Source organism: Sorex fumeus, unplaced genomic scaffold (genome assembly GCF_029834395.1).
Source record: "Sorex fumeus unplaced genomic scaffold, SorFum_2.1 ptg000026l, whole genome shotgun sequence".
Classification (NCBI taxonomy): domain Eukaryota; kingdom Metazoa; phylum Chordata; class Mammalia; order Eulipotyphla; family Soricidae; genus Sorex; species Sorex fumeus.
In genome coordinates this window covers 13,620,921-13,644,241 of record NW_026606083.1, presented here as the reverse complement: position 1 = coordinate 13,644,241, position 23,321 = coordinate 13,620,921, and the positions used below count along the sequence as shown (strand labels likewise).

Here is a 23,321-nt window from a genome sequence, read left to right as displayed (position 1 = left end):
CCCTCCGAGAGCTGCCCTGGCCCCTCCCCAGGACGAGGCAGCTGATGGTCACGCATGACAGTTCTCTCCTCACGGGCGAGGGAGGGGGGTGAGGGCCGAATTAATTAGCAGCACTGGTTTGCTGCTGGCAGACAGCTGGATGCTAATTATGATGGGAACCTTGGCGGCCCTGAAGCCCGGCTCGGCTGAGGTTTGTTCTCGGCGATGAAATGAAGAGTCCCATAAATACAAAAGGGACTATTTTATTTTATATTCTCTGGGCAACAACCATCGAGGTCCCCACCGTCAGGTGACGGGGCCTCTGACAGGCAGGAAAAGGCTGGAAGGGCTGGTGTATGGAATGTTCCCTTCTGACAAAGAGGGGCCTGAATTTTTGTGGTGTTTAAGGTGAAGTCCCCAAACTGTCCCCGGTTAAATTAGGCGCCACGTAAGAAGGGCTCTTTTCTGATGTTCTGAGATGGAAGGGGTTGGGAAAGCCTTTCCAGAAGGTTCCCCCTACGTCAGCCCCTCTGGGAAGGATGTTGTTCAGTTTAATGGATTGTAGCCTGGGGTTGGAGTGATAGTACAGCGGGTAGGGCGTTTGCCTTGCATGCGACCAACCCGGGTTTGAGTCCCAGCATCCCATCTGGTTCTCCTGAGCACTTCCAGGAGTGATTTCTGAGTACAGAGCCAGGAGTAACCCCTGAAAATCACTGGGTGTGACCCCCCACCCCCAAAAAAGGGTTGTGGTCGGCAGAGGGAGAATCACAGAGGAACAGGCTCGGCTGTGCTCCTCCACCTTACCCTGTGCCTCTGTTCTCCTCCCCACGGGGCATGGATAGGGGAGACAGGACGGCAGGAGGTGCTCCAGGAGCTGTGACATGTGAAAGGGGACAAATGTGGCCCCCAAGTCTCCTTGGATGGGGCAGATGGGGACAGAAGCCGGCAGAGCCTTAGTCATTGGAAGGGACAAGTCCATTGCAAGCGTGGCCAGGTCGGATGGGGCAGGGATGCAGAGTGGGCAGGGAAAGCTGAAGAGACTGTAGGAGCAGGTAAGAGCAGAGAGCTTGACGATGCTTCCATAGGCATGTCAGTAAGCTTGAATGAAATGCCTTTCACGGAGCATACAGGATGATACAGACGGCCTCCCAAGCCTGCGTTCTAGAATAATCCGGTCTTCCAAGCCAGTGTTGTAAAATAATCCAGCCTCTCCAGCCTGTGTTCTAGAATAATCCGGCCTCTCCAGCCTGTGTTCTAGAATATTCTTTAATGAATAAGTAAGCAGAAGGCAGCTCTCAGGCTTTGGGAGGAGAGCACGACAGGGAATTTTTAAAAATACACCCCACCTCACCCCACGCCCCGCCTGAAGAAAGTTTGGTGGTTAAATTCAGGAGACTGATAATAAAAACCTGGTGAAATTAGGTGGCTGATAATAAAACAGCTCAAATCTCAGAAGTAAATCTGGCGTAATGCTGCACCACCATCATTAATCATCAGATTAGACCCGTCTGGCAGAAGTATAATGTCCCCAGTAGGTTTGTCCTGTGGATGCAACTGCGGGGCAGAGATTCATTTCCGAAGCAAAAAATCTCACTGAGGCAGAGACGGGCATGCCGCCCGAGGGTCGCGGGGTAGAGCACACAGCCTGGGGTCGCGGGGTCCAGCATGCAGCCTGAAGTTGCGGGGCCAAGCACGCAGCCCTGTCTCAGGGAGTCCTTGCAAAGCCTCCGTGCTTTTCCTGTTCGCCCTTTGGGTTAAACGGATTTTCCCCGTGTTCTGGCTGCATACCTAAGCGTGGGTCTGGCAGGGACCTCGGCTGCTTCAGTCTCATTTCAAACCCTTGACCTTTCCCGGTGTTTTTGCCACCGTTCTCATGGGGCTGCCCCACCCAGGTTGCAGTGAGACTCAGCGCCCTCACGGTTCCCGGTCTCTGCCCTCGGGGAAGCAGGGCACTGGGCTGCCCTGCCCAGGTGGTCAGGGTGTGGGCATGGTGTGGCCAGGCCAGCTCTTGCCATGCTCACAAGCCAGCACATTCCTTCATTCCTGCCCTAGTTTATCCGGTGATGAGCTCCAACTGATGTTGCCCGGGCACTCCCAGGCCTGCTCCCTGGTTCGGAGCCCTGGCACAGCAGGAAGGATGGTCACTGGCCTCACATGCAGCTGACCTGGGTTCGAGCACCAGGAGTGATCCCTAAGAGCAGAGGCAGGAGGATGCTCCGAGCAGCCCAGGAAACAAAAGAGACAAAGTGAACACCTGCCTCCCCACCTGAGCTCCTTTCCCGGCTGAACCGTGCGGCAGCTGGGGGCTTTGGGCACAAGCTGGCAGGGAAGTAGATGCTTGGGTCCCCCTACCGTGCACACGCCTGAAGATCACAGGTACAGGCCGCATCATGACCTGGTGCCCCAGGTGCCGCACTCTCCATCCCACACAAGTCGGGATTCTGGGGGACCGCTCAGCTCTGCTCGGGACCCTCGGGTGCGTCTGGGCCCACTGAGAGCCTGGGTTGGGCCTTGTCTCGGTCTCGCTGGTGGGTCAGTTCTGATAAGGACTCAGGGCCATGGCTGGGAGTGCAGAGAGATGGAACCACCCTGCGTGAGCCCCAGCCCCGTCTTAGAGCCTCAGTGCTCAGAGGGTCAAGCTTCCCGCTGTTCTACAAACCTCATCCCGTTCAAGTGCCAGTGGGCCCTCTTGGCAGCACCCAGAGCACCCCTGATGGCCGTGCAGGTCTCACGTGACTCTGGCCCCCACATGACCTCGGCCTGGCCAGCCCCTGGACCTGGGGGACGGGGGGTAGAGCCACGTGTCAGCCAGTCCCCTCTCCTACTTTCCCAGTGAGTCTCCATCTGGGGCACCTGAGTGCTGCCACACGTGACAGGGATGGAGAAGACCCATGACCCACAAAATGCCTTAGTAGCGAACCACCCTGCCGCTGGCCCACGCCTGCCCACTGGACCCAGTCTGCCTGTCCTCCAGGAGATTGTAGTGCCGGTGCCCATGGTTTGGAGAGAAGGTTAAGAACTTGGCCTCACCCAGACCTCTCCGGGGGCTCTGGCCAAGGCCTACCACAGGGCACTGTGTCCCCCCAGGACACTCTGTCCCCCCACAGGAGACTCTGTCCTCCCAGGGCACTCTGTCCCCTTTCTTCCAAGGGTTCCCATTTCTAGGAACACGGCTCTGGAGGGGAAGCTGATGCCCTGCACATCAGACAGGGCCTGATATTGACAGGGGGCAATGGGGGGCTGCGGGTCGCGTGGGAGAGGGGGGCTGCGGGTTGCGTGGGAGGGGGGCTGCTGCCCCTCCCATCTGCTGGCCACTTCTTCCCTGCACAGACTCCTTGCGTGTCGGAGGTTAGTGCCGAGTCCTGGCGGTCAGTCTTTTCTCATGAGTGACCCAGAGCTGATCATTGTAGAGAAGGAATCTGTGTGCAGCGATGCTTTAAGGTTTTTGTGGGGACAAAGTAATCATTGTGTATGAAACATAAATCTACTCTTTGCAAAAGGGCTATGCTGGGGAGTGGGGAGGGCAGCATTTCATAGCACAGATGCGCATATATTGCACTTGTGTGTGTGTGTGCATGTGTGCATGTGTGCATGTTCGCATGTGTGCAGATGCATGTTTGTGTGTGCATGTGTGAGTATGTGCACGTGTGCATGTGTTTGTGTGTGTGCATGTGTGTGTGCTTGTTTGCATGTGTATGTATATGTTTGTGTGTATGTGTGTGTGCATGTGCACACAGTGTTTTCTGAGCTGCAGGAAGATGGTCGCTGCCTCCTCGCACTTACCCTCCGGAAGGTTAAGCACGCCCGGAAGTCTCTGTCCTGCCTTCTGAGCTGCTATTCTCTAGACGGCTAATGAATGTCAAGTGGGCTTCATCTATTGAGACGTTCCATCAATCGACAGATCGCTGTCAGTAAATATGCGTGTTAAGTGGGTTGTAATGGACAGGCTAATGAAGTCCCTCCGTGAGTGTCAGCGCTATAGGGAAAACTCTCCCTGCCGAGCATCCTGCCATCTGTCATGTGCCTCCCTCCGATGGGCGATGCCCTTCACCATACCAGCTGACCTCTGGACGAAGATTGGGGCCCTCAGCGTAGTGCTTCCTCATGTGTGAGCCACAGAGTACCCTGGGGTTCTGGGGGCTAGAAGGGAGGCTCCTGGTAGGGTCAGTGACCCTGTAGGCCCTTGCTGGGGAGGGGCAGATGTCCATACTTCCAGAGCTGGTGGACCAGGGGGAGCCAGTGGGCCCTGAGTGTTCCCTGCATCACAGGTCCCATAGCTGTGGCTCCTGGACAGTCCCCAGGCTCTGTGCTCTGTGCTTGATGGTTTGGCGTCAGCTGCTGAGACCCCCCTTCCCCACAGCCTTCCAAGCCTTTGGCCAAGTCATGTTTTGCTCACGCCGTGACAGTCCCCAGACAGATATCTTTGATGGCATCACCTGCTCCACGTGTCATATTTTTTCCCAGTGCTCACCTATCACAGAGGGGGGGTGGGGCGGGGGATGGAAAGGAATAGGGCTTATCACGGCACTGTTCCATAGGAAATGCTGGCTCCTGGCTGCGGGACAGGCCTGTCGGGCTGGGCCAGCTGTTTGCATCTCTACAGGAGGCCCCTCAGGGGAGATGGGCAGCTCCCAACCCCTGGCAGATGGAGTGGGGTCCCTTCCCCCCACCACCACCCCTGCTACTTCCAACCTCAGCAGGCTAGGAGGTCAGGGAGGTGGTTTCCCAGATGGTGGCACTTCCTCATGCTCTGGAAGCAAACAGAACCCCACTCAGCGCACACAGCACACTGCACAGTCACGGGGCTAGGATGGCTGTTCTACGTCACTGCCGGACATAAAACAGTGAGTTCCTGGGGCAGGTCTGTGTATTCCTGGAGAGGGTCTGTGTGTTCTTGGGGATGGTTTGTATGTCCTGGGGCGGGTCTCTGTGTCCCTGGGTCAGGTCTCTGTGTCCCTGGGGAGGGTCTGTGTGTTACTGGAGTGGGTCTGTTGTCCTGGAGAGGGTCTGTATCCCTGGGGCGGGTCTCTGTGTCCCTGGGGAGGATCTGTGTACTGGAACCCCCACAGTGCCTGTCTCAGCGCCCCAAGAAGCAAACGCAGATCAATGTTTGCTTCGACTTGAAGCTCCAGTCGCAGGTTTGTGCCCATCCACACGCTGCAGCCACATAATGGTCATCTGGAACCAACCCTTGGTCCAGATTCTTATTTGGGGCAAGGACAGGGGCCCACATCTGGTAGTGCTCAGGAGCTGTTGATGGCTCTGTGTGCCCAGGATTCACTCCTGGTGAGCATCACAGGAGTGATATACAATGCCAGGGACCCAAAACCCATGTCGTCCTACAAAGGGCCCAGAATTGAACCTAGGTCAGCTGCATACAAAGCATCTCTCTAATCCCAGAGTCCCTTAACCATATTGTCGTGGGGTTTTTGTACCTAGTCTGTGTCTCTTGCCTGCCACCTGGCTGTGGCCCTAATCCCTAAAATAACAGGATGAGAGTTTGCAAGAAGTTTATTCCACTACAAATAGAAGTCACCAAATGTTGGACTGATTTCTCTTTGACCCTTTCCTGAATTTCTAGATGGATTGCCATAATAGGGTTGTGTTTCTTTTTGCAAAAAAAAAAAAAATGAAATCTCCAAATCAGTTACAAAGAGCTCCTTACCAAGTTCCTTTTTATTCCATCATTCAAGCCCAGGAAAACCTGCTATTCTGCCCAGGTCTCAGTTCTCATGAGACACAGGGATGCCTTCCTCACTCAGAGTGGGAATTCTTTTTTCCCACTTGACATCACCTCCAAATTTCCCCAGGAACAGGATGGTTTTCTCTGTGCATGCACACAGCAAGCTTCCCACCCGGCATGGTCTCCACATGAGGGTCAGAAACTGCCCTTTGAGGCTGGGGGGCATGGGGGGGGTAGTGATTGTTTTTAAGAGTTGTCAATGATGGCATAAAGCTTTTTTTTTTTCTGATGTGCTCCCAGAGAAAACACACGGCAAGCAGAGAACATAACAGGGCTTAGCACTGCCTGGCCAGATATGTTTCTCTGCCCTGGACTGGATTTCCCAGAACAAAAAAAGGGGGGGAGCTTTTTTTTATTTTTTCAGCCAAGTCTTCCCATATAGGGATGCCCAGGGTAGTAATCTCAGAATCTCTGGGTATCTAGCACCAGAAAGTGCCATTCCTTTCCCCTTAATGTTTTTTTTCCATCACTTGCTGGCACAGTGGCTGGCATGGAAGCGAATGGGCAAGTGAAGAGTGATGAAAGGAATAGCGCCTGGCATGGAGTGGGGTAGGAAGCAAGTGTACGTGTGTTGGGGGGAACAGGGCGGGGCTGGGGAGGAGAGAGCCACATGCCCAGGTCGAGTGGGGAGGAGATGGTGCGTGTCTCAGTCCCAGGTCCCCAGTGGGTCCTGGAGTCCCCTTTGAGTCCTGAGCCTTCATGCCGTGATCCCTGAGGTGTGGCACTGAATCCTCCCCAAGGATTCACGGGCTGCCCATATGCAGTTCCAGGAGCGCAGAGCACAGAGACATAAGAAAATGCCTTTCTCCATTTTGCATACAATATGCAAAATGAATGTTTCATGTTGAGCTTTAAAAAAATTTTTTTTTAAAAATCAACCCGTGGCAGCGGCATCTCTTGGCTGGTGTGCCTTTTGGAGTTTGGGCCCTTTCTAGAACAGCCAGAGGGGGGATGATTGTCATGGAAGCAGAGTGGTGTTTGCGAGTGAAAGCCAGAGGGGAGGCGGGCGATGGTTTCTGGACGCATTATTCCCGGTGTCGCGTTGAACAAAGAGTCATTTACTGGCGGAAAAATACTCCGAAATAGGTTGTTAATGTTCTCCCGGATTGGCGGCCCCAAGAACCATACTGTGAATTGAGTGGAAGATAAATAGAAGGGGGAAAAAGTAGCAAATTAAGAGGACAGATAACCTGGGGGAAGGCAGGGTCCCACTGGCGCCGGTGAAGGGGACTGGTACATGGGCTCTGATGCATTTCCAGAAGAATCTGTGGGTTTGCAAATGACCCCATTGAGTCTGAGTGAAATCTAATCCAGCTAACGGAGAGCGGACTAGCATACGGAGTGGGATGAATCTCCCCCAGTACTACTGAAATCTGCCAGAGCAGTATAATGAAAAATAACCGACCGAGGGTGACTCAGGGCTTAACTTCCGATCATTGCCCATCGCGACAAATGACACTTTCACCGCCAAATGTTGCCTCTTACCCCCTTCGATTTTGTCTGGATTTATAGAGGAGCAACTCGTGTGAGTGGTGGCATGGAGGAAGAGGGCAGACCAGAGTGGGGGGCCCGTTCTGGGTCTTCTTGGTCCAGGTTTTCATTAGCATAAGAAGTTGCCCATTCAGAACCTCGGACAGCTCCAAAGACTCACTGCCTCCTGCTCCCGCAAACTCTCGCTCTCGCCCTGGGCACTCTACATCCTGCTTGTGTGTGTTTCTCAGAGACCATCACATGCAGAAATTGGCTGCCGAAGTGGTAAGGGGTTTGACAGCCTTGCGGCCCCTCCCCATGACCCGTGCCACCTGGTGGGTCCTTTGGACAGAATGCTACTCTGGCACAGGCTGGCCTCACCTTGGTGCCCCTTGGGATCCCACTGAACACTGCATTGGAACAACTCTATCCCCACCACCCTCCCCGAACTGCGCTGTTGGGGTCAGTCTCGTTTGCCAGAGAACATTGCAGGCTGGGTTGAGTCTGTCCCCAGGGAAACCTGTACCCAGGTTTTAGGGAGACTCAGGGCAGCCCAGTGCCCCCAGGACACCAGCCTGAAGGGATTGTCATTCATGTGCTATAGGCGGAAAGAGGAGGTGGTGCTTCCACCTGTCCATTTGTCCATCTCTATGTCCACCTGGTGTCCTGGGTCCTGCTGGCCTGGCCTGGCCTTTTGCTCCTTTTCAGAGAGATCATTGGCCCCCCACTTTGAGCTTTGTATTTGGGAGCTAGGTAGGAAGGGGGTGTTTGAAAATTAGCCTGGGTATGCCCCGCTGGTTTAAGGACGGGGCTCCATCTGGACTCAAGAGCATATACTCCCGTCAGAACGACTCATTTTAGTTTGTAACATGCAGCCCCCTCCCTGCATCACCCCAGAGGTGTGAGGTGGTCAGTGCCTAAGCCGTGACCAGGGTAGGAGTCAGGGTCCAGTGCCATTTTAGAAAATCTTTAATGGCGGTGTGGGGGGTGGGGGGCTGGAGAGATAGTACAGTGGGTAGGGCTTTGCATGCAGCCAATGTGGGTTCAATCCTTGGTACCCTATGTGATCCCCAAGCCCTGCCAGGAGGGATCCCTGGGTTCAGAGTCAGGAGTAAGCCCAGAGCACTACCTGGTGTGGGTCTAGAACAAGAAAAAAAAAGAAGAAAGAAAAGAAAATCTCCATTGAGGTACGACGATTTATAAAACTGTTAATGATCATTTCCTGTGTCTATCATTAAACACCACACTCATCACCAGATACCCACCTCCCTCCAACAAGACCCCACAGACCCCCTCCCATTTAGTTCCCCCAGCCCCGAGACACACACACACACACACACACACACAAACACACACACACATAAGTTCAGTTCCATGGACCGTTTCTCCAGCTGTCTTGCCTTTGACCGTTTGCTGCTCCCTTGCTGTGTATCTTGAAGTCAAGGTCAAGGGTTTGAGGTGAAGAAGTACTTGGGGATCCCGTTTCCATGTTCTGAGCTGTTGTTTCATAACATTTTTTTTCTTTTAGTCTTTCTTTGCTTTGGGGAGGGAGGAGGGGCCAGGCAGTAGCTTTATTTTAGTGTTCAGAAGCTTTAGGACTTCTTGATCTGGTCCTGAAGAACTTTCTAGGCTCAAACTACCAGAAGTGTTTCAAGCTTCTCTGCAAAAGTGGGACTGTTTAAAAATATGCGGACAGCTAGATAAATAGATAAAACTGAATATATCCATAACATGTAGATATGGATGTGGCTGTATTTCTCATCCTTCCTCCTTCTGGGGCACTGAAAGTGACCATGTCTGAAGGAGTCTGTTGGCTTTCAGAATGGCTGTCACCCACACAGCTCTGCCCTTAAGCCCATGTGCGCCTGTGTGGGATATAGCGTTCACCCCCCATCACCCAGGGGCACTTGAGCTCTCAGTCATAGTGTGTCTGATGAAGGTCGGCCAGAGTGAAATACTCACCAGGTCACAGACACGGAGCATGAAAAAATAACCCAGAATGAATATGATCAGTGTCTTCAATCATTTCTCATTAAGTGAATGCTAAAATAAATCCTTAGTCATCTTTATACTGATTGCATGTTAAAAGCGAACTGGGCTAAAATGAGCACCCTAAAAAATGATGGACTTTATTGTCCAGTTTGTAAACCCAGTTCGCTTACATCCTCCCTTAGACGTGTCAGGCTAAGTGAACGACATCATTGCAAGAGTTTTCTTGAGTTTCTTATTTGATGACATCATTTTAACGTTTCTTTTGACTCTTTTCAATGGAACTTCTGGAAAAGTCAGGATTAGGTGTGCATTTGCACTGTAATTTAGACAGTGTGTAGCTATGGGTGAAAGTCTAGAACATGCCTCTACATGCAGGAAGTACTAAAAGATGCCTAGTTATAAAACCAGGAAAGCAGCTTCTGGAAATATCTGTGAGGGGAAGTGGCTATGCCGTGAGTCCGATGAATGAGAGGGACAGGGTTTTGTTGTTGTTGTTGTTGTATGTGTGTGTGTGTGTTTTAATGGATTTAGGATTGGTGTCTGTCTAGTACTTTGGTCATGCATTTTACTAATGATGAATGAGTCAACTTTGTGTTATAAACGTCATGACCATTTTGAAATTATAAGCAACTAATTTGATAAAAATGATGTTAATTTATATGGCTGGAGCGATAGCACACCGGGTAGGGCGTCTGCCTTACAAGCGGCCAACATGGCCGACCCGAGTTCGATTCCTCCGCCCCTCTCGGAGAGCCCGGCAAGCTACCGAGAGTATTCGATATGCCAGACACAGTAACAACAAAGTCTCCAATGGAGAGTTACTGGGCCCGCTCGAGCTCGAGCAATTTATATGTCTAATTTCTGGTTTGTATTATTTTGTTTAATATGGCTAACCCAAGTTCAATTCCTTCACCCCTCTCAGGGAGCCCAACAAGCTACCGAGAGTATCTCGCCTGCACGGCAAAGCCTGGCAAGCTACCCGTGACGTATTTGATATACCAAACACAGTAACAAGTCTCACAATGTTACTGGGCCCGCTTGAGCAAATTGATAAACAAAGGGAGTACAGTGACAGTGACAGAAATACCATTCAATTTACACAGTTACAAAGTTGTTCATGATCGGGTTTCAGTCATACAATGTTCCAACACCCGTCCTCCACCAGTGTACATTTCCCACCACCAATGTCCCCAGTTTCCGTCCCACCCCATCGCACATCTCTATGGAAGGCACTTTTCTTCTCTCTCTCCCCTCTCTCACTCCCTCTCTCCCTCTCTCCCTCTTCCACTCTCTCTCTCTCCCTCTTTCCCCATCTCTCCCCTTTTGGACATTATGGTTTGCAGTACAGGTACTGAGAGGTTACCATGTTTGTTCTTCACCTCATTTCAGTACACAGTTCCTAACCAGATTGATCATTTCCAACTATCATTGTCCTAGTGGTCCCTTCTCTGTCCCATCTGCCCTCTGAGGGTCAGGTTTGATGGTTCTTGGAGAGGCGAGGTCGGGCGGGATTCAAGTGTTTTTCCATGATGACAGTGCCACAGCATTTGAGGTCCGTGTCATGGGTTCAGTGTGGACAGCGGCTCTCACCCCCAAGTGACCTTCCACTGAGCCCCCTCCTCCCCAAGGAAGGGGTGGCAGGGTGGGGGGAATGGGAACCATCATTCGGGAGCAGAGCAGCCCTGAGGGCCTCCCCAGACACTAGGGCCCGCCCGCGTGGCCACCTGGCGTGTTCTGCCCCCCGCTGCCACCCTCTGTATTTAGAATGCGCTCACACCTTCCAGGAGTGTTTTGTGGGTGCGATTCCTCGACGAAGCACTTGAGATTCTTGGATGCAAAGGTTGTTGTGACAAGCGCGAGCTCTTCCTGCCCGCCCACGGCCACAGTGTTTGCTCCGAGTCCAAGGCCTGTTGGGGCATCAGACAGCTACGGCTGCAGGCAGGGGGTGGGGGCAGGGGAGGGTTGACAGTCTTCCCCGAGTGCTCCTCTCGGACCCGCTGCCCACCCGCACCCTCAGCACAGAACTTCCCAAACTGCCCTTTCGGCAGCCCCCACCCAGGAAGTATGCCCACCTTACATGGACAAGCAGGAAGTGCCCCCTTAACACCCAAGGCTACTACTCCACCACACCCCGCCCCCACCACCTATAATTCCAGCACCCTTCAAAAGGATGGTATTTGACCCCGTTTGGGAAACTTAGTAGTAGTAGAGCCATTGTAACATCATGCACAAACCACAAGCAAAAAGAAACGAGAATCCTCCACGTGGCACCATAATCCCAGCGGGGAGGCGTTTCTTCCTGCGCCATGGCTGGAAGGGTGGATGCCAGGAGCAGGCCACAGAAGCCGCCTTCGGCAGCGCGGTGGGTCAGTGCTCCCTGAGAGTGGCCCTAGGAGACCCGTTTACTTAATGAATCAGAGTCAAGAGGGGCATGAGCCTGTGGGGAGGGAGCCATGTGCAACCGGAACAGCTCTTTTTTCCCCCTGGTCATCAGAAATGATTCTGCTTTTTGTTTTTTAACTTGTTCAAAGAGAGGAAAAATAAAGGTCCACCAAAATAAAGGGGTTCATTTCCGTCCAGATCACTCTCAGAAAGCTACCGTCCTCCTCTAGTTCTTACCCACTCTCACATGTAAGAATATTCAATAAGAGTTCCTTACACCCTGGGACCAGTGATAGCACAGTGGGTAGGGCGTTTGCCTTTCATGCAGCCGACTCGAGTTCAATCCCTGGCATCCCATATGGTCCCTGGAGCACCGCCAGGAGTAAGTTTTGAGTGCAGAGCCAGGAGTAACTCTGAGCATTGCAGGATGTGACCCCCAAAAAAGCAAATAAATAAATAAATAAAATTTTAAAAATTGAAATAAATTAGAATTCCTTGCACCCAAGAGGAGCTTCATGGAAGCTTGGGGCCACAGTGAAGAAGAGTCTGTGAAGGAAGTTGAGGGCTGTGCTCTCAGGAGACCTTAGAATATGATGGCAGGGTATGTGTGTGTGGGAAGGGGGGGTTGTGCTGCAGACAGAATCATGGGTCCTCCCAGCACCACATAGTGGTCCCCCTGAGCACCACCGGGGGTCCCTCCTGACTGCAAAGCCAGAGTTACATACCTCCTGGTGTGGCTCAATCCCTAAAACTCTACAAGAGAGACAGACAGACAGACAGAGACAGAGAGAGGAGAGGAGAGAGTAGAGAAAAAGAGGAGATAGGAGAGAGAGACAGTGAGAGAAGAGGAAGAGAGAGGAGAGAGGAGGGGAGGGAGGGAAGAATGAGAATCTATCAATGCCAAGTGTGAGGTCATAGAATAATGTTTTTTCATGTCACAGAATAATGTTTTTTTTTATGTCAAAATAATTTTGTCCAGTTATGTCCCAGATGAAGTTTATTTCCAGCCGCTAGCTTGGGAAACGTACCGGGCCTCTTCCCCTGGCTTCCTGCTGCCTTTTCATTTATTCTGGAAACCTCCTCATTTAGCACTTTGTGGTGTAATTGAAAAGGATTGCCCATTTTCTTAAACGCTTAAGCAGGGCAGCAAGTTGCGGTTATCGATTTTTTTTTTCCTGTGTGTGTTTCCCGCGGACTCTGGATCGGTTCCTTCTCCAGGGAACCAGCTCCCAGAGCCGCCTTCTGGCTGGTGACAGCTCAGACCTCTGATACATGCCCAGAGCCCTTGCCTAATCTCCTCGCAACTGCTCGGGGAATTTTTATTAAGTAAAAGGCTCATTAGAGTAGACAGGATGATGAAGTTTAATGAGCATCTTTTGTGCAGGAGATAGTTAGCTTGGCTGTGCTCGATTCCTTGTCTCCCCCCTCCGCTGGGGTGGGTAGCAAATCTGGGGTAGATGGTTTTCTGTGCAGGTTTTTGTTTGTTTGTTTGTTTGTTAGTTTGTTTAATTGACCTTGGGTGGACTTTATGGTATATCCCCATGTAGTTCAATACCTGTCGTGTACCAGCTACATTTTTCTGCAGGCTGTTTATCTGGATGCATGGTTTCTGCGTGTATGCCGTTTGTGGGGAATGGGGCACAGAGAGGGCTTTGATGGAGAAGATGACAGACACACACCCCTTTCATGACTTGCAGGGAACCAGCGACCAGAGGGTGAACCTCAAAAACTCATTTGCTTGGTGAATGAAGGAGAATTTCCCAAGGGAATGGGGAGCCAGTTCACTTTTTTTTCTTTATTTTAATTTCTTGAGGGCACAGCAATATCCGAGCTAAGGGTGTGTCACCAGCCTTTCCTCCTAGCTGCTAGCGAGGATAAATAAAGATAGACAAATGCTTATTGAATAATCTCAGTTTTCACACTCTGTTCACAGACTTATTTGCAGGGAGTTTAAATTTAGCCTCCCACCATAAGATTACGGATTAGAAACAGAGTGAATGTCTCTCCATTTTTGTCACTGACCACAGACTTGGGTTCCCAGACGGGTGCATTTCTCAGCCTGTGGAAGGACTTTCCATGGAAACACCTCAGACAACAGGAGGAAGACATATGACACAAGCAAACGGCTGGGAACAGCGCATTGTACCTCTTACGTGCCCGGACCCACAGCACTCACCTAGCATGCAATGTGCTTCTCGGGCGCCAGGGCTGTGTGGCCGCAGGTGGAGGGGCCCATCCCCCTACAGGAAAATGCTGAGCATCTCAGGACCGTCTGGGACCCCACAATGGCTGTGCATGGAGTTACGACCCGCGCCTCCTCTTGCTAAGCCTTCTCTTCCGGCCAGGAGCAATGAACGGGATAAAATCCCCACCCTATAGGGGCCAGAGCAATAGTACAGTAGGGAGGATATTTGCCTTGCATGCTGCCTACCCAGGTTCGATCCCCGGCATCTCATAGGATCCCCTGAGCACCGCCAGGAGTAATTCCTGAGCATCATTGGGCATGGCCCAAAAAGCGAAAAAAAAAAAAAAGAAAGAAAAACCCAAACAAACCTGACCCTCTGGCGTTCAGATCAAGGGGTCATTATCAAAGCAGAGTGGCAGAGACAGAGCCCAGAGCAATACTCACATTCTCACCAAGGACCACGTGAGAAATCTAGAAATACCCCGGTGTGGTTTGTGAAGGCAGAAATCAGGCATGGACGGAAGGAGAAAGCTGCCAAAAAGCCTGGGGAAGACAGGAAGTGGTTGCCAAGGACTGACGCAGGCTTGGCAGGAGGGCGGCCAGCATTAGACCCTGGCATTAGACCCACATGGTGGCCACCTTCCCCCCTTGCCCCCGCCAGCACCACGATGAACAAACAGCCCCTGAGCCCAGCCCGATGCGACTTGAAAAGAATTTTAATATAAATATAAAATCGGATGCATTTTATAAAAATCATATAAATAAAATATTATATATGTAATATAATAAATTTTATATTATTGCAGCATTGCAGGCGGCAGTCACTCAGCTCCACAGAATGCCAGGGCCTGGATGGAATGTGGGGGAGGAAGGGGAGTCTCCTCAGGGCTCCAGATACAAAATGTAGTGCTTTACCAAAAAAATGGAAAAAATGTGTATGTAGATATACTTGTATATATGTATGTATGTATGTATTTACACATCCTAGAGAACTTATATGAGCCCAGGCCCGTCTGACTGTCAGAGCACCTGCGAGGGGAACGGTGCTAGGGGTCCTGTTCTCTCACTGGGGTCAGGGGCTGCTGGGGAGAGCTTCACTCTCACCTCTCCCCCCATTGCCCCCCGCCAGCCCAGCCTCGCCCAGCTTCCCATTCCAGCACTGAGAGTGACAACGGTAAAGTTGGACGAGTCGCATTACATGGCCCAGTGCCACATCCCTGTCTGCCTGCGGGACCCACTGGGCCATGGGCCGTCCATCCCTTGTGGGATCCCAGGAGAGACTATCTCGTGGTTCTGTGTAGGAGGAAGGAGGGGATCTGGGTGAGGAAGAGGAGACCAGGAATCATGCCCAGCAGTAGTGGCATAGGTCAGTTGAGAGAAGGAGAGGATGGGTGAAAGACGGAGCCATCGGCTCCTGAAACAGAAAGCCACATGGGTTGACCGAGGTGCCGGTGGGGACTGCCACCTTCTCCGGGTTTGACACACTCAGTTTTGCTTCACATTTTGCTGCCTCGCGAGTCCCAGGAGAAGAATTTGTGCAGGAGTGATGACTTCAGTCAAACTCGGTTCTGGGGTGACCTCGCTCCCCTCCCAGGTCTCATCCCAGATGCATTGAAAATGCAGGCCATGAGCCCTGACCTGGTCCCACCCCCACCTGTTGGTGGCAGCGGGTGCCCAGCCAGCTCGTGTCCACGTCTTCTGGTGTCTCTGCAGCTTTATTCCATAGGGACCCACAGTGTCCCTTCTGAAATCCCTCTTACCCTCTTCCCCCAGCTGCCGCTCTGGTGATCTCCTTCCTTCCCAGGTGCAGTCAGCCTCTGCCAGGCTGCCCAGCTGGCCCAGGAGAGACTCCCTGCCTGGATCAGTTCCCTCTGACTACTGCCGAGGGCACTGTGACTGGCCAGCAGGGCCAGCTACCTCTGGAGGCTCCAGGGAACACTGCGTTCCCTGGCCAGGCCAGCTCCTAGCAATTTCCCCACAGGTCTTGGCTGCCCGGGACTGCCTGTCGCCACCAGCAACACGTCCTCCAGTACACTGTTCTCTCTCTCTCTCTCTCTCTCTCTCTCTCTCTCTCTCTCTCTCTCTCTCTCTCTCTCTCTCCCCCTCCCACACCCTGTGGGCACAGTGACAGTCCTGGGTCACCTTTCCAACTCTGGCTCCCAGTCCTATCGCTTTCATGACACAGGAGGGCATCACCTCCTGTGGTAGGGGTTGGACAGAAGTGGACACAAGCAGGGACAGTTATTCTGTCCACCACATCACCCCACGAGGGGCACCCAGGGCCCTTTGATGTTCTAGTCAAGACGGTGGGGGTGGAGGTCTGGCATGCAGCCCCAATTGTATGCCTGGGGCTGCGTGTTGGTGTCCGGGTGCCCAGCTGCACCCCCATACAGGATCTCGGTACCGCCCACACCAGAGGAGGAGGTGGGGAGGAAGAGGAAGATGAGGATGAGGATGAGGACGAGGAGGACGAAGAAGGAAGAAGGAGAGGGGAGGGGGGTAGGGAAGAGGAGGATGGGGAGAAGGAGGAGCAGGAGGAGGAGGAGGAAGAGGGAGGAGGGGGAGGGATGCAGGGGAGTCTAGTCCTCATCCTAGCTCTGTGGACCATTCACCCACCGAGCAAGTGGGGCGATGCATTTAACCCAGGCCATAGTTGCTTGCTTCAAAGAAGATGAAAAACCTTCCAGAGGTGCTTGTTGGTTCTCCACAGATAGAGAGCCCCATGTTCTCCCCGTCTCCCCGAGGCAAGCGCCCTAAAGAAGTCCAGCAGTCACCTTTATTGAATCTCGGTGGCTGTCAGCGCAGAGTCCTGCCCTTCAGTGGGCCAGGAGGAGGGGCAGGGCTGTGATCCAGACACCCCCGCTTCTGTCTGGCCCTTTGTAGTGACAGCAAGGGGGGCCCCAGGAAGCCCAGCAGGCCGGCATATAAAAAGTCAGGGAAAATTGGAATTGTTTCCTAAACGGGAGCAGCGTCTCATCGAGTCCCAGACAGAGAGCTTTTGCACCCCACACTTCTGAAATGACTTTGCGGGCTGACCACAGGGCCCAGCCAGCCCCGGCCCTGCATGTCTGATTGGTCACAGCCTGGCCACCTCGCCTCCCCCCCCCCACACACACACACACACTCCACTGCATGTCCTGTTTGTCCTCTCTGCCTCCTGTCTTCTCCCTTTGGTTCCTCCCTGAGTCCTTGTACCTGGGGGGTGCTGGGTGAGGGAGGGAGTGCCTGAGGCCACAGCGGGGTTGCCGGAGGGTTTGGGAACCAGCAGCCTTGGAGGTATGGTAGGAAGGATGTGGCATCTCCCCATTTGCCCTTCTGGGGAAAACAAGCCAGGACAAGATGCCAGGGGCTGGAAGGAGGTGCAGTGACCAGAGGGGGCGGAGCTGTGGTTTGCTCCAGCCCTGCAGGAGGTGGAAGGGGAGGGAGGGAACGTTGGGTGGGGTGGGGTGGGGGTGGGGGGGCTATGGAACAGACATTCTGCTGTGGCTCTCGTTTCTTTGATGGGGCCCGGTCCAGGCCATCCACAACTGTGCTCGGGTGTCACTCCCGGCAGTCTCCTGGACCAGCGGTGTGTGGTGCTATGGGTGGAACCCTGCAACTTGCACCTTCCTCCCAGCATACTGATACAGTGTCCCCAAAAAAATACCAGGACCATGAGGGCCAGGAGCACAGACCAAGTCTCCAGGATCACCTTCCGGGGGGCCCTGCCTCACCCCCTCAAGGGCCCGACGCCCACCATAGATAGTCCCAGTGGTCTGCGATGAGGTGGGGTGCAGAGCCACTGAGCTTCCCTCTGCCCAGTTCTGACCCCGACCGGTGCCCCTTGGCCACAGTGTGTTTGTGGGGGGTGGGGAGGGGAGGCAGGGCCTTTCTGAGTGTGGAAACAACTGAAGGTTTTAGGGGGGTTGGCCTGAGTGCAGGGTCTCTCGGGAATGAGCCTTTCCCTCGTGGGGCATGGGGGGCCACCCTCCTTCCTCTCGGTGCCCCCAAGACCTCTGAGCCAGCGTCTCTACCATGGGGACCCTTCAATCTTGTTTCCTTTCTGCCCCCGCTTCCAATCTAACCAGGTGACCCCTAGGCTTGTTCCCTGAGATCCACTAGTACAGCTTTCACTCCTCATCCCCTATGGATCATCCTGGGGGTCCACGGAGGGACATGTGACCCCAGGAGTAGTCACCTGTCAGCTACCTAGGTGGAAGCGGGCCTGAGGGCCCACAGGCAGCCCATCATGGCCCCCAACCCCCTGGACAGGACCCCGCCTGGACAGTTTCCGGACTCGTTCTGCAGATCCGTGTCCTGGTGTCCCTACCATCAGGGTCACCCTGCAAGGCCCCGGGAAGCTCTGGAGAAGCCAGAGCCCAACCCAGGCTGTGTGCCCTCAGCTGGCCAGGCGCTGACTCCTCCCTCCACCGCCCCCCCAAGCAGACCTGGCGCTGAGGAGAGTAGCGGGACTAGTGGCTGTCAGCCCTGGTTCTGGGGGTCCCAGGTTCCCATGTGGCAGAGGCTCACACACCTGCACCCGGGGCTTCAGGGGGAGCTGCAGGGCCGTTGTCTTTCCTTTAGGGGGTCTTTTAATTTGGTTTCATCAGACACACTCATCAGTTATCCAGTAATGACTTCCCTGTTCAGTTTAGGACCCTGGCAGCCCCCTCCCCCCACATACCAGCTTGGTTCCGCCCCCCCGTGCCCCCACTGCAGTCGGCAGGTACTTTGTCAACATTTAATCAGCGGCCCTATTAGGACATGGCGGGGGGGGGGGGGCACAAGCCACAGCCCATCCATCACACAGGAGCAGCCATGCGCCCCGGGACCCCATTCCTCTCTGTCACATTGCCCAGCCCCAGGCTCACTCTGGTTCCCACATACCACCTGCATCTTGTCTCGGATGCCTTCCCCCTCAGCCCAGAGAAGCTGGCCACACCCTGTGGGCATCAGATACCCCAGCTTGCTGGGCGGGTCACCATCAGGACACCTCCAGAATCCCAGGGAATGGCTCTGTGGCATGTGTGCATGTGTGCATGTGTGTGTGTGTATGCGTGCATGCTTGTGCACCTGTGTATGCATGTGTGTGTGTCCATGTGTGCATGTGTGTACTTATGTGTGAGTACTTGTATGCACATGTGTGTGTACTTATGCATGTATGTGCTTGTGTGTGCGTGTGCTTGTGTGCTTGTATGTGTGCATGTGTGTGTGCATGTGTGCTTGTGCGTGCCTGCGTGCATGTGCATGTGTGCATGTGTGTGTGCACTCATGCATGTGAAAATGAGCATATTCACTCTTGCAGACAGTATACGAGCCAGAGAAGGCAGACGCGACCTTGGGGTTCCCCCCTGCAGCTTCCCAGGGATTCCCACTGTGCCCTCGAAGGCCTCATGTGCGAAGGCACCTCTCACCATGTCCTCCTCTCTTTTTGCAGCCTCTACGGCCGACACATGCAGGCAAACCCTGAGCCGCCGAAGAAAAATAACGACAAATCAAAAAAGATCAGCCGGAAGCCCCTGGCAGCCAGGAACAAATGAGGATCTAGCAGCCACACGTTGGGTCTCTCCTCCCTCTGCAACCTCTGACCTCGCTCCGCGTGTTTCTTTCCACTTGTTCTTTCTAGTCTTTTCTACCATGCCTTTCCGGTTCTTTTTTGAGGTGGGAGATTTGTGTAAGTCCTTCCAACCATTTCCATTTCTTTCTAAATCAGCTGCAAATTCCACGGTAGGTAAAACTTCAGCGCTTTGAATAGAGGTTCACAGAAGTTGCTTATTACTGAAAGACTAATTACAATGGAGTAACCATGTAAACGTCACCACTGACACTTTTCACCCTTCTGTTACTCACATCACCTATTATGTGCCTTTAAGAATTTCCTACACCACTGGGATATTATGTTCCCGTAACTTACAAACAATTGTACTAAGATGCAGAATGTGTACGCCATGTTGCCTGGGGAATAAAGAACAATTCGTATATACTTTCTGTTCACCCCCCTGTACGATCTTGTCCAGTGTTCTCGAGTGCAAATGAACGCCAAAACTTTCCGTGAAGAAACACAAAATTTAATGCGTTCTCATATTGCTATGCCAGGGAGGGGCTCCCCATACCTCCATCCCCCGCCCCCACCTTTGAAGACTGTTTCTAAATTAGGAAACACCAGAAAAACAAATCTCTGAGAGAGTTTTGCCAAAGGACTTTGGAAAGCAACAGCTGAAGAATCGCTGAGGAGATAGTGACGCTGCCAACGGCCAATAGACAGGAGATCCCCACTGAGAGAGGGAAACTACACCAGCACGTTTCTTGCCACTGCAGGAAAAAACGCACAGTGTGTGTGTCTGTGTGTCCTCAGGGCCATGGATGGTCCCCGTGGAGCTGCATCAACATGCCCCCTCCCTCCCACGCAGTAGGCATCCTGCTAACCCCATCCGGAGTGCTGGGCGCTGATGGATGTGAATCTAGGTCCAGGCAGAAATTTTGTGCTCAAAGGGAAGGCTGCCACATGAGATTGTCTGGAGACAGAAAATGACTGGAAGTGCTACAGGCTGGGGTTTCCCATGCATCCTCTCCGGTCCATTTTACAGCCGAAGCCCAAGACTAAGGACACCCCAGGAGAAATGGGTCAAGTGGGTAGAGAAATTCCCACAGGCCACCACCCACATTCCTTATCTCTGGGGCTCAGGAAACCAAAGGTAGTGCCTGAGATAGAACCCAGACAGCTGCATGTAAAGCAAGTGCCCTAACCACTGTACCATCTCTCTGGCCCCTCTGCCTGGATTTTTAAAAAAATTTACGTATATATCCATTATTGACAGCATTATAAATCACAGTGTTTCATTAAAGGAAAAATGAAGAAATATTTGTTTAAAAAATCTTTTTAGCTTATGAGATTTCCAGAGGAACAATGGCATTCATTTATTGAACAGACTTCATCTAAAATTAAATTACCAACAAGGACATTCGGTAGAATATCACAATATGCTTTTAGGAGTCTTATTTTTTTAACCCCTTATTATTAGAGAAATGCATATCAAAACCACTTGATATTTTTTCTCATGTGGATTTGAATGGCTGATCTCCAAAAGTTAGGAAATAGGAAGTGTTGGTAAGTTAGAGTCAGGAGGAAAGGAACCCTGCAATCTTGGAAGGACTCTATATTGGTGTAACTACTGTGGGAGCAGAATTAAAACTGGAACCTGTCAGATGTGATGCTGCAGTTCCAGATGTGACTATCCAGAGAATAGGAAAGCAGGAATTCAAAAACATGTATGCACTTCTGTGTTCTCTGCAGTTCTGATCACAGTCACCAAATTTCGAAAGAACCTAAGTGCCTATCAGCAGGTGGCCAGATAAAGAAGATGAAGGTTGGATTAAAATAAAAGGAAGGGGGTATGTATATATGCATAAAGAAATGCCACGAAACCATAAGAAAAAAATGGATGAGTCTTAAGAGGATTTTTTTAAACGAAGAAAATGAGAAAGATGAATACATAATTTTATTCATATGGAATATAGGGAAATAAAATCTTCCATTCTGACCAGTGAAAGCTGGTCACAAGATGGGATAGAACAGGGAGTTAGTGGCCTTTGGTGGTGGGTCCATTATATAAGCAGTTTCCAGATAAGAAACTAAACATCAGAAAATTATGGCATTCCAAACCAATGTTATCACAGTATAAAGTATATCTCCTTGAAAAGTAGAAATATGGTCCCACAAATTCCCCAAGAAACATGGGGCAGGGGGGAAGTCCACACTTGCAGGTCATTGTAAAAACACGAAGAAAATTGAAAATTGAAATACCTAACAATGAGACATGTGCCAATACTTCAAAAAGTGGTATTTACTGTTTGAGGAATTCTGTGAGCTCTTTCTTACACACTGCTGTGGGAAAGATGAAATTCCACCCCCTCAGAAAGGTGATAAACATTTTCTATGTACCACGACCTAAAACATGAGCACTCTGACCCAGCATTTGTATTTCTGGGATCTTACCTTGAGGAAATGCTCACATGTTCACAAAGTTACGCTTGCAAATCGTCTGCGTGCCATTGTATGCTCAATGGAAATGGGAGACGCCAAGCACCCGCCAATGGAAGAAGGGTTCGTTGTGTTTCCATCCTCACAGGGGACATTTCTCAGGCATTAAAAAGTGTTGAGCAGGAGGTTAGAGAGATCATACAGTGAGTGGGCACTTGTCTTGCATGCAGCCAAGTTCAACCCTGTGGTCCTTCCAAACTTGGCCAGGAGCTGATCCCTGAGTACAGAGTCAAGAGAGAGCCCTGAGCACAACCAGGGGTGGTCCAAGAACCAAGAGAGAGTTAAGCTTTATCCAAAGGTAAAAGAAGATGATCATTTCATCTATTTAAACAAAAACACAAGACTATTTTTGAATGAGAAAATATTCTCGGTCATGTAAAAATGAATCTGTGATACGGATACATAGAGAAATGAAATGGATGAATTTTATGATTGATGAATTATCTCTGTATGGTGCATGAAGATTTTTTTAATTTTTTTTCACTTTGTACTTAAATTTTTCTCTAATGAACATGCTATACTTTTGTAATCAGAAAATATGAAATGCTTTTTTTCAAAATAAAATCATTGATGCATTATGCAATCCTGAAGATATTTTTAATTCAAAACAAAGTATCAGGATAGGGTTTTTTCCCCTGCTTTCTTGCTAATGTATGTCTTCACAGCTTTCCACATACTCATTTGTGTTGCTTGATATCTGGATTAACAGAGTATCTGCATTCGAAAGGAGCTTTCTCCCAGGTGTATTAAGATAAAATTAACACAAATCATTCTGTAAATTTAAAATGTTCAGCATATTTATGCCTTACCTATGAAGTGATGACCACATAACACTTACATCCAGAATCTTATCGATACCAAAATTAAGTTTTTGCTAATAATAAAAATCTTAAGGGTGGATGCTCACCAAATTTCAAACATTTTATAGAGCAGTATTAAGTATAGTCAGTGTTAATTGTAACATATTAATTATTAACTAATAATTGTCTGGGTTGCTGGAAACTGGTGCTTTTGGTCACCTTCATCCAATTTGCTTGGTTTTTAGTTAGGCCTTCCTGTTAGATGCCACAAATAGCTCAGTTCGATCTGTATGTGTCCTTCTCTGAGATATTTCACATAGCATAATTCATCAAGATTCATCTGTGCTTTTTTGTAATGGCAGAGGCCCTGTTTTTATGCCCAAATAACGATGTTTTGTAAAGAGTGTGTGTGTGTGTGTGTGTGTGTGTGTGTGTGTGTGTGTGTGTGTACAAACAACTTCTGTGTGCATGATCTGTGTTGAAGCACACATAGTTTCTGGATCTCAGCTATTGTAAGTAATTTTGCCATGAACTGGGGGATGCAAATCTCTCTTCGATGTGCTTTTGTTATATGTGGCTATTTCACCACAAGTGGAATTGCTACATCGTATGTGATTATTCTGCTTTTAAATGTTGGAGGCATCGCTGTTTTCCATGTAGACTGCATTCATTCACATTATCACCAATAGAAGACCAGGGTGCCCTTTCTCCAGATCGTGGCCCAAGTTAATTCTCTCTTGCACATAATGG

At 51.1% G+C, this 23,321-nt stretch overlaps 1 protein-coding gene across 1 annotated transcript in view; it reads left to right on the top strand.

The window, feature by feature from the left end:
• Positions 1-22,323, top strand: part of RSU1 (Ras suppressor protein 1) — a 133,342-nt gene extending 111,019 nt beyond the window's left edge. The window contains exon 9 of the mRNA XM_056114599.1: positions 19,168-22,323. Coding sequence (XP_055970574.1) covers positions 19,168-19,270 — 103 coding nt within the window. The 3' untranslated portion in view covers positions 19,271-22,323. The remainder of the gene's footprint in view (positions 1-19,167) is intronic.
• Positions 22,324-23,321: the final 998 nt, after the last annotated feature.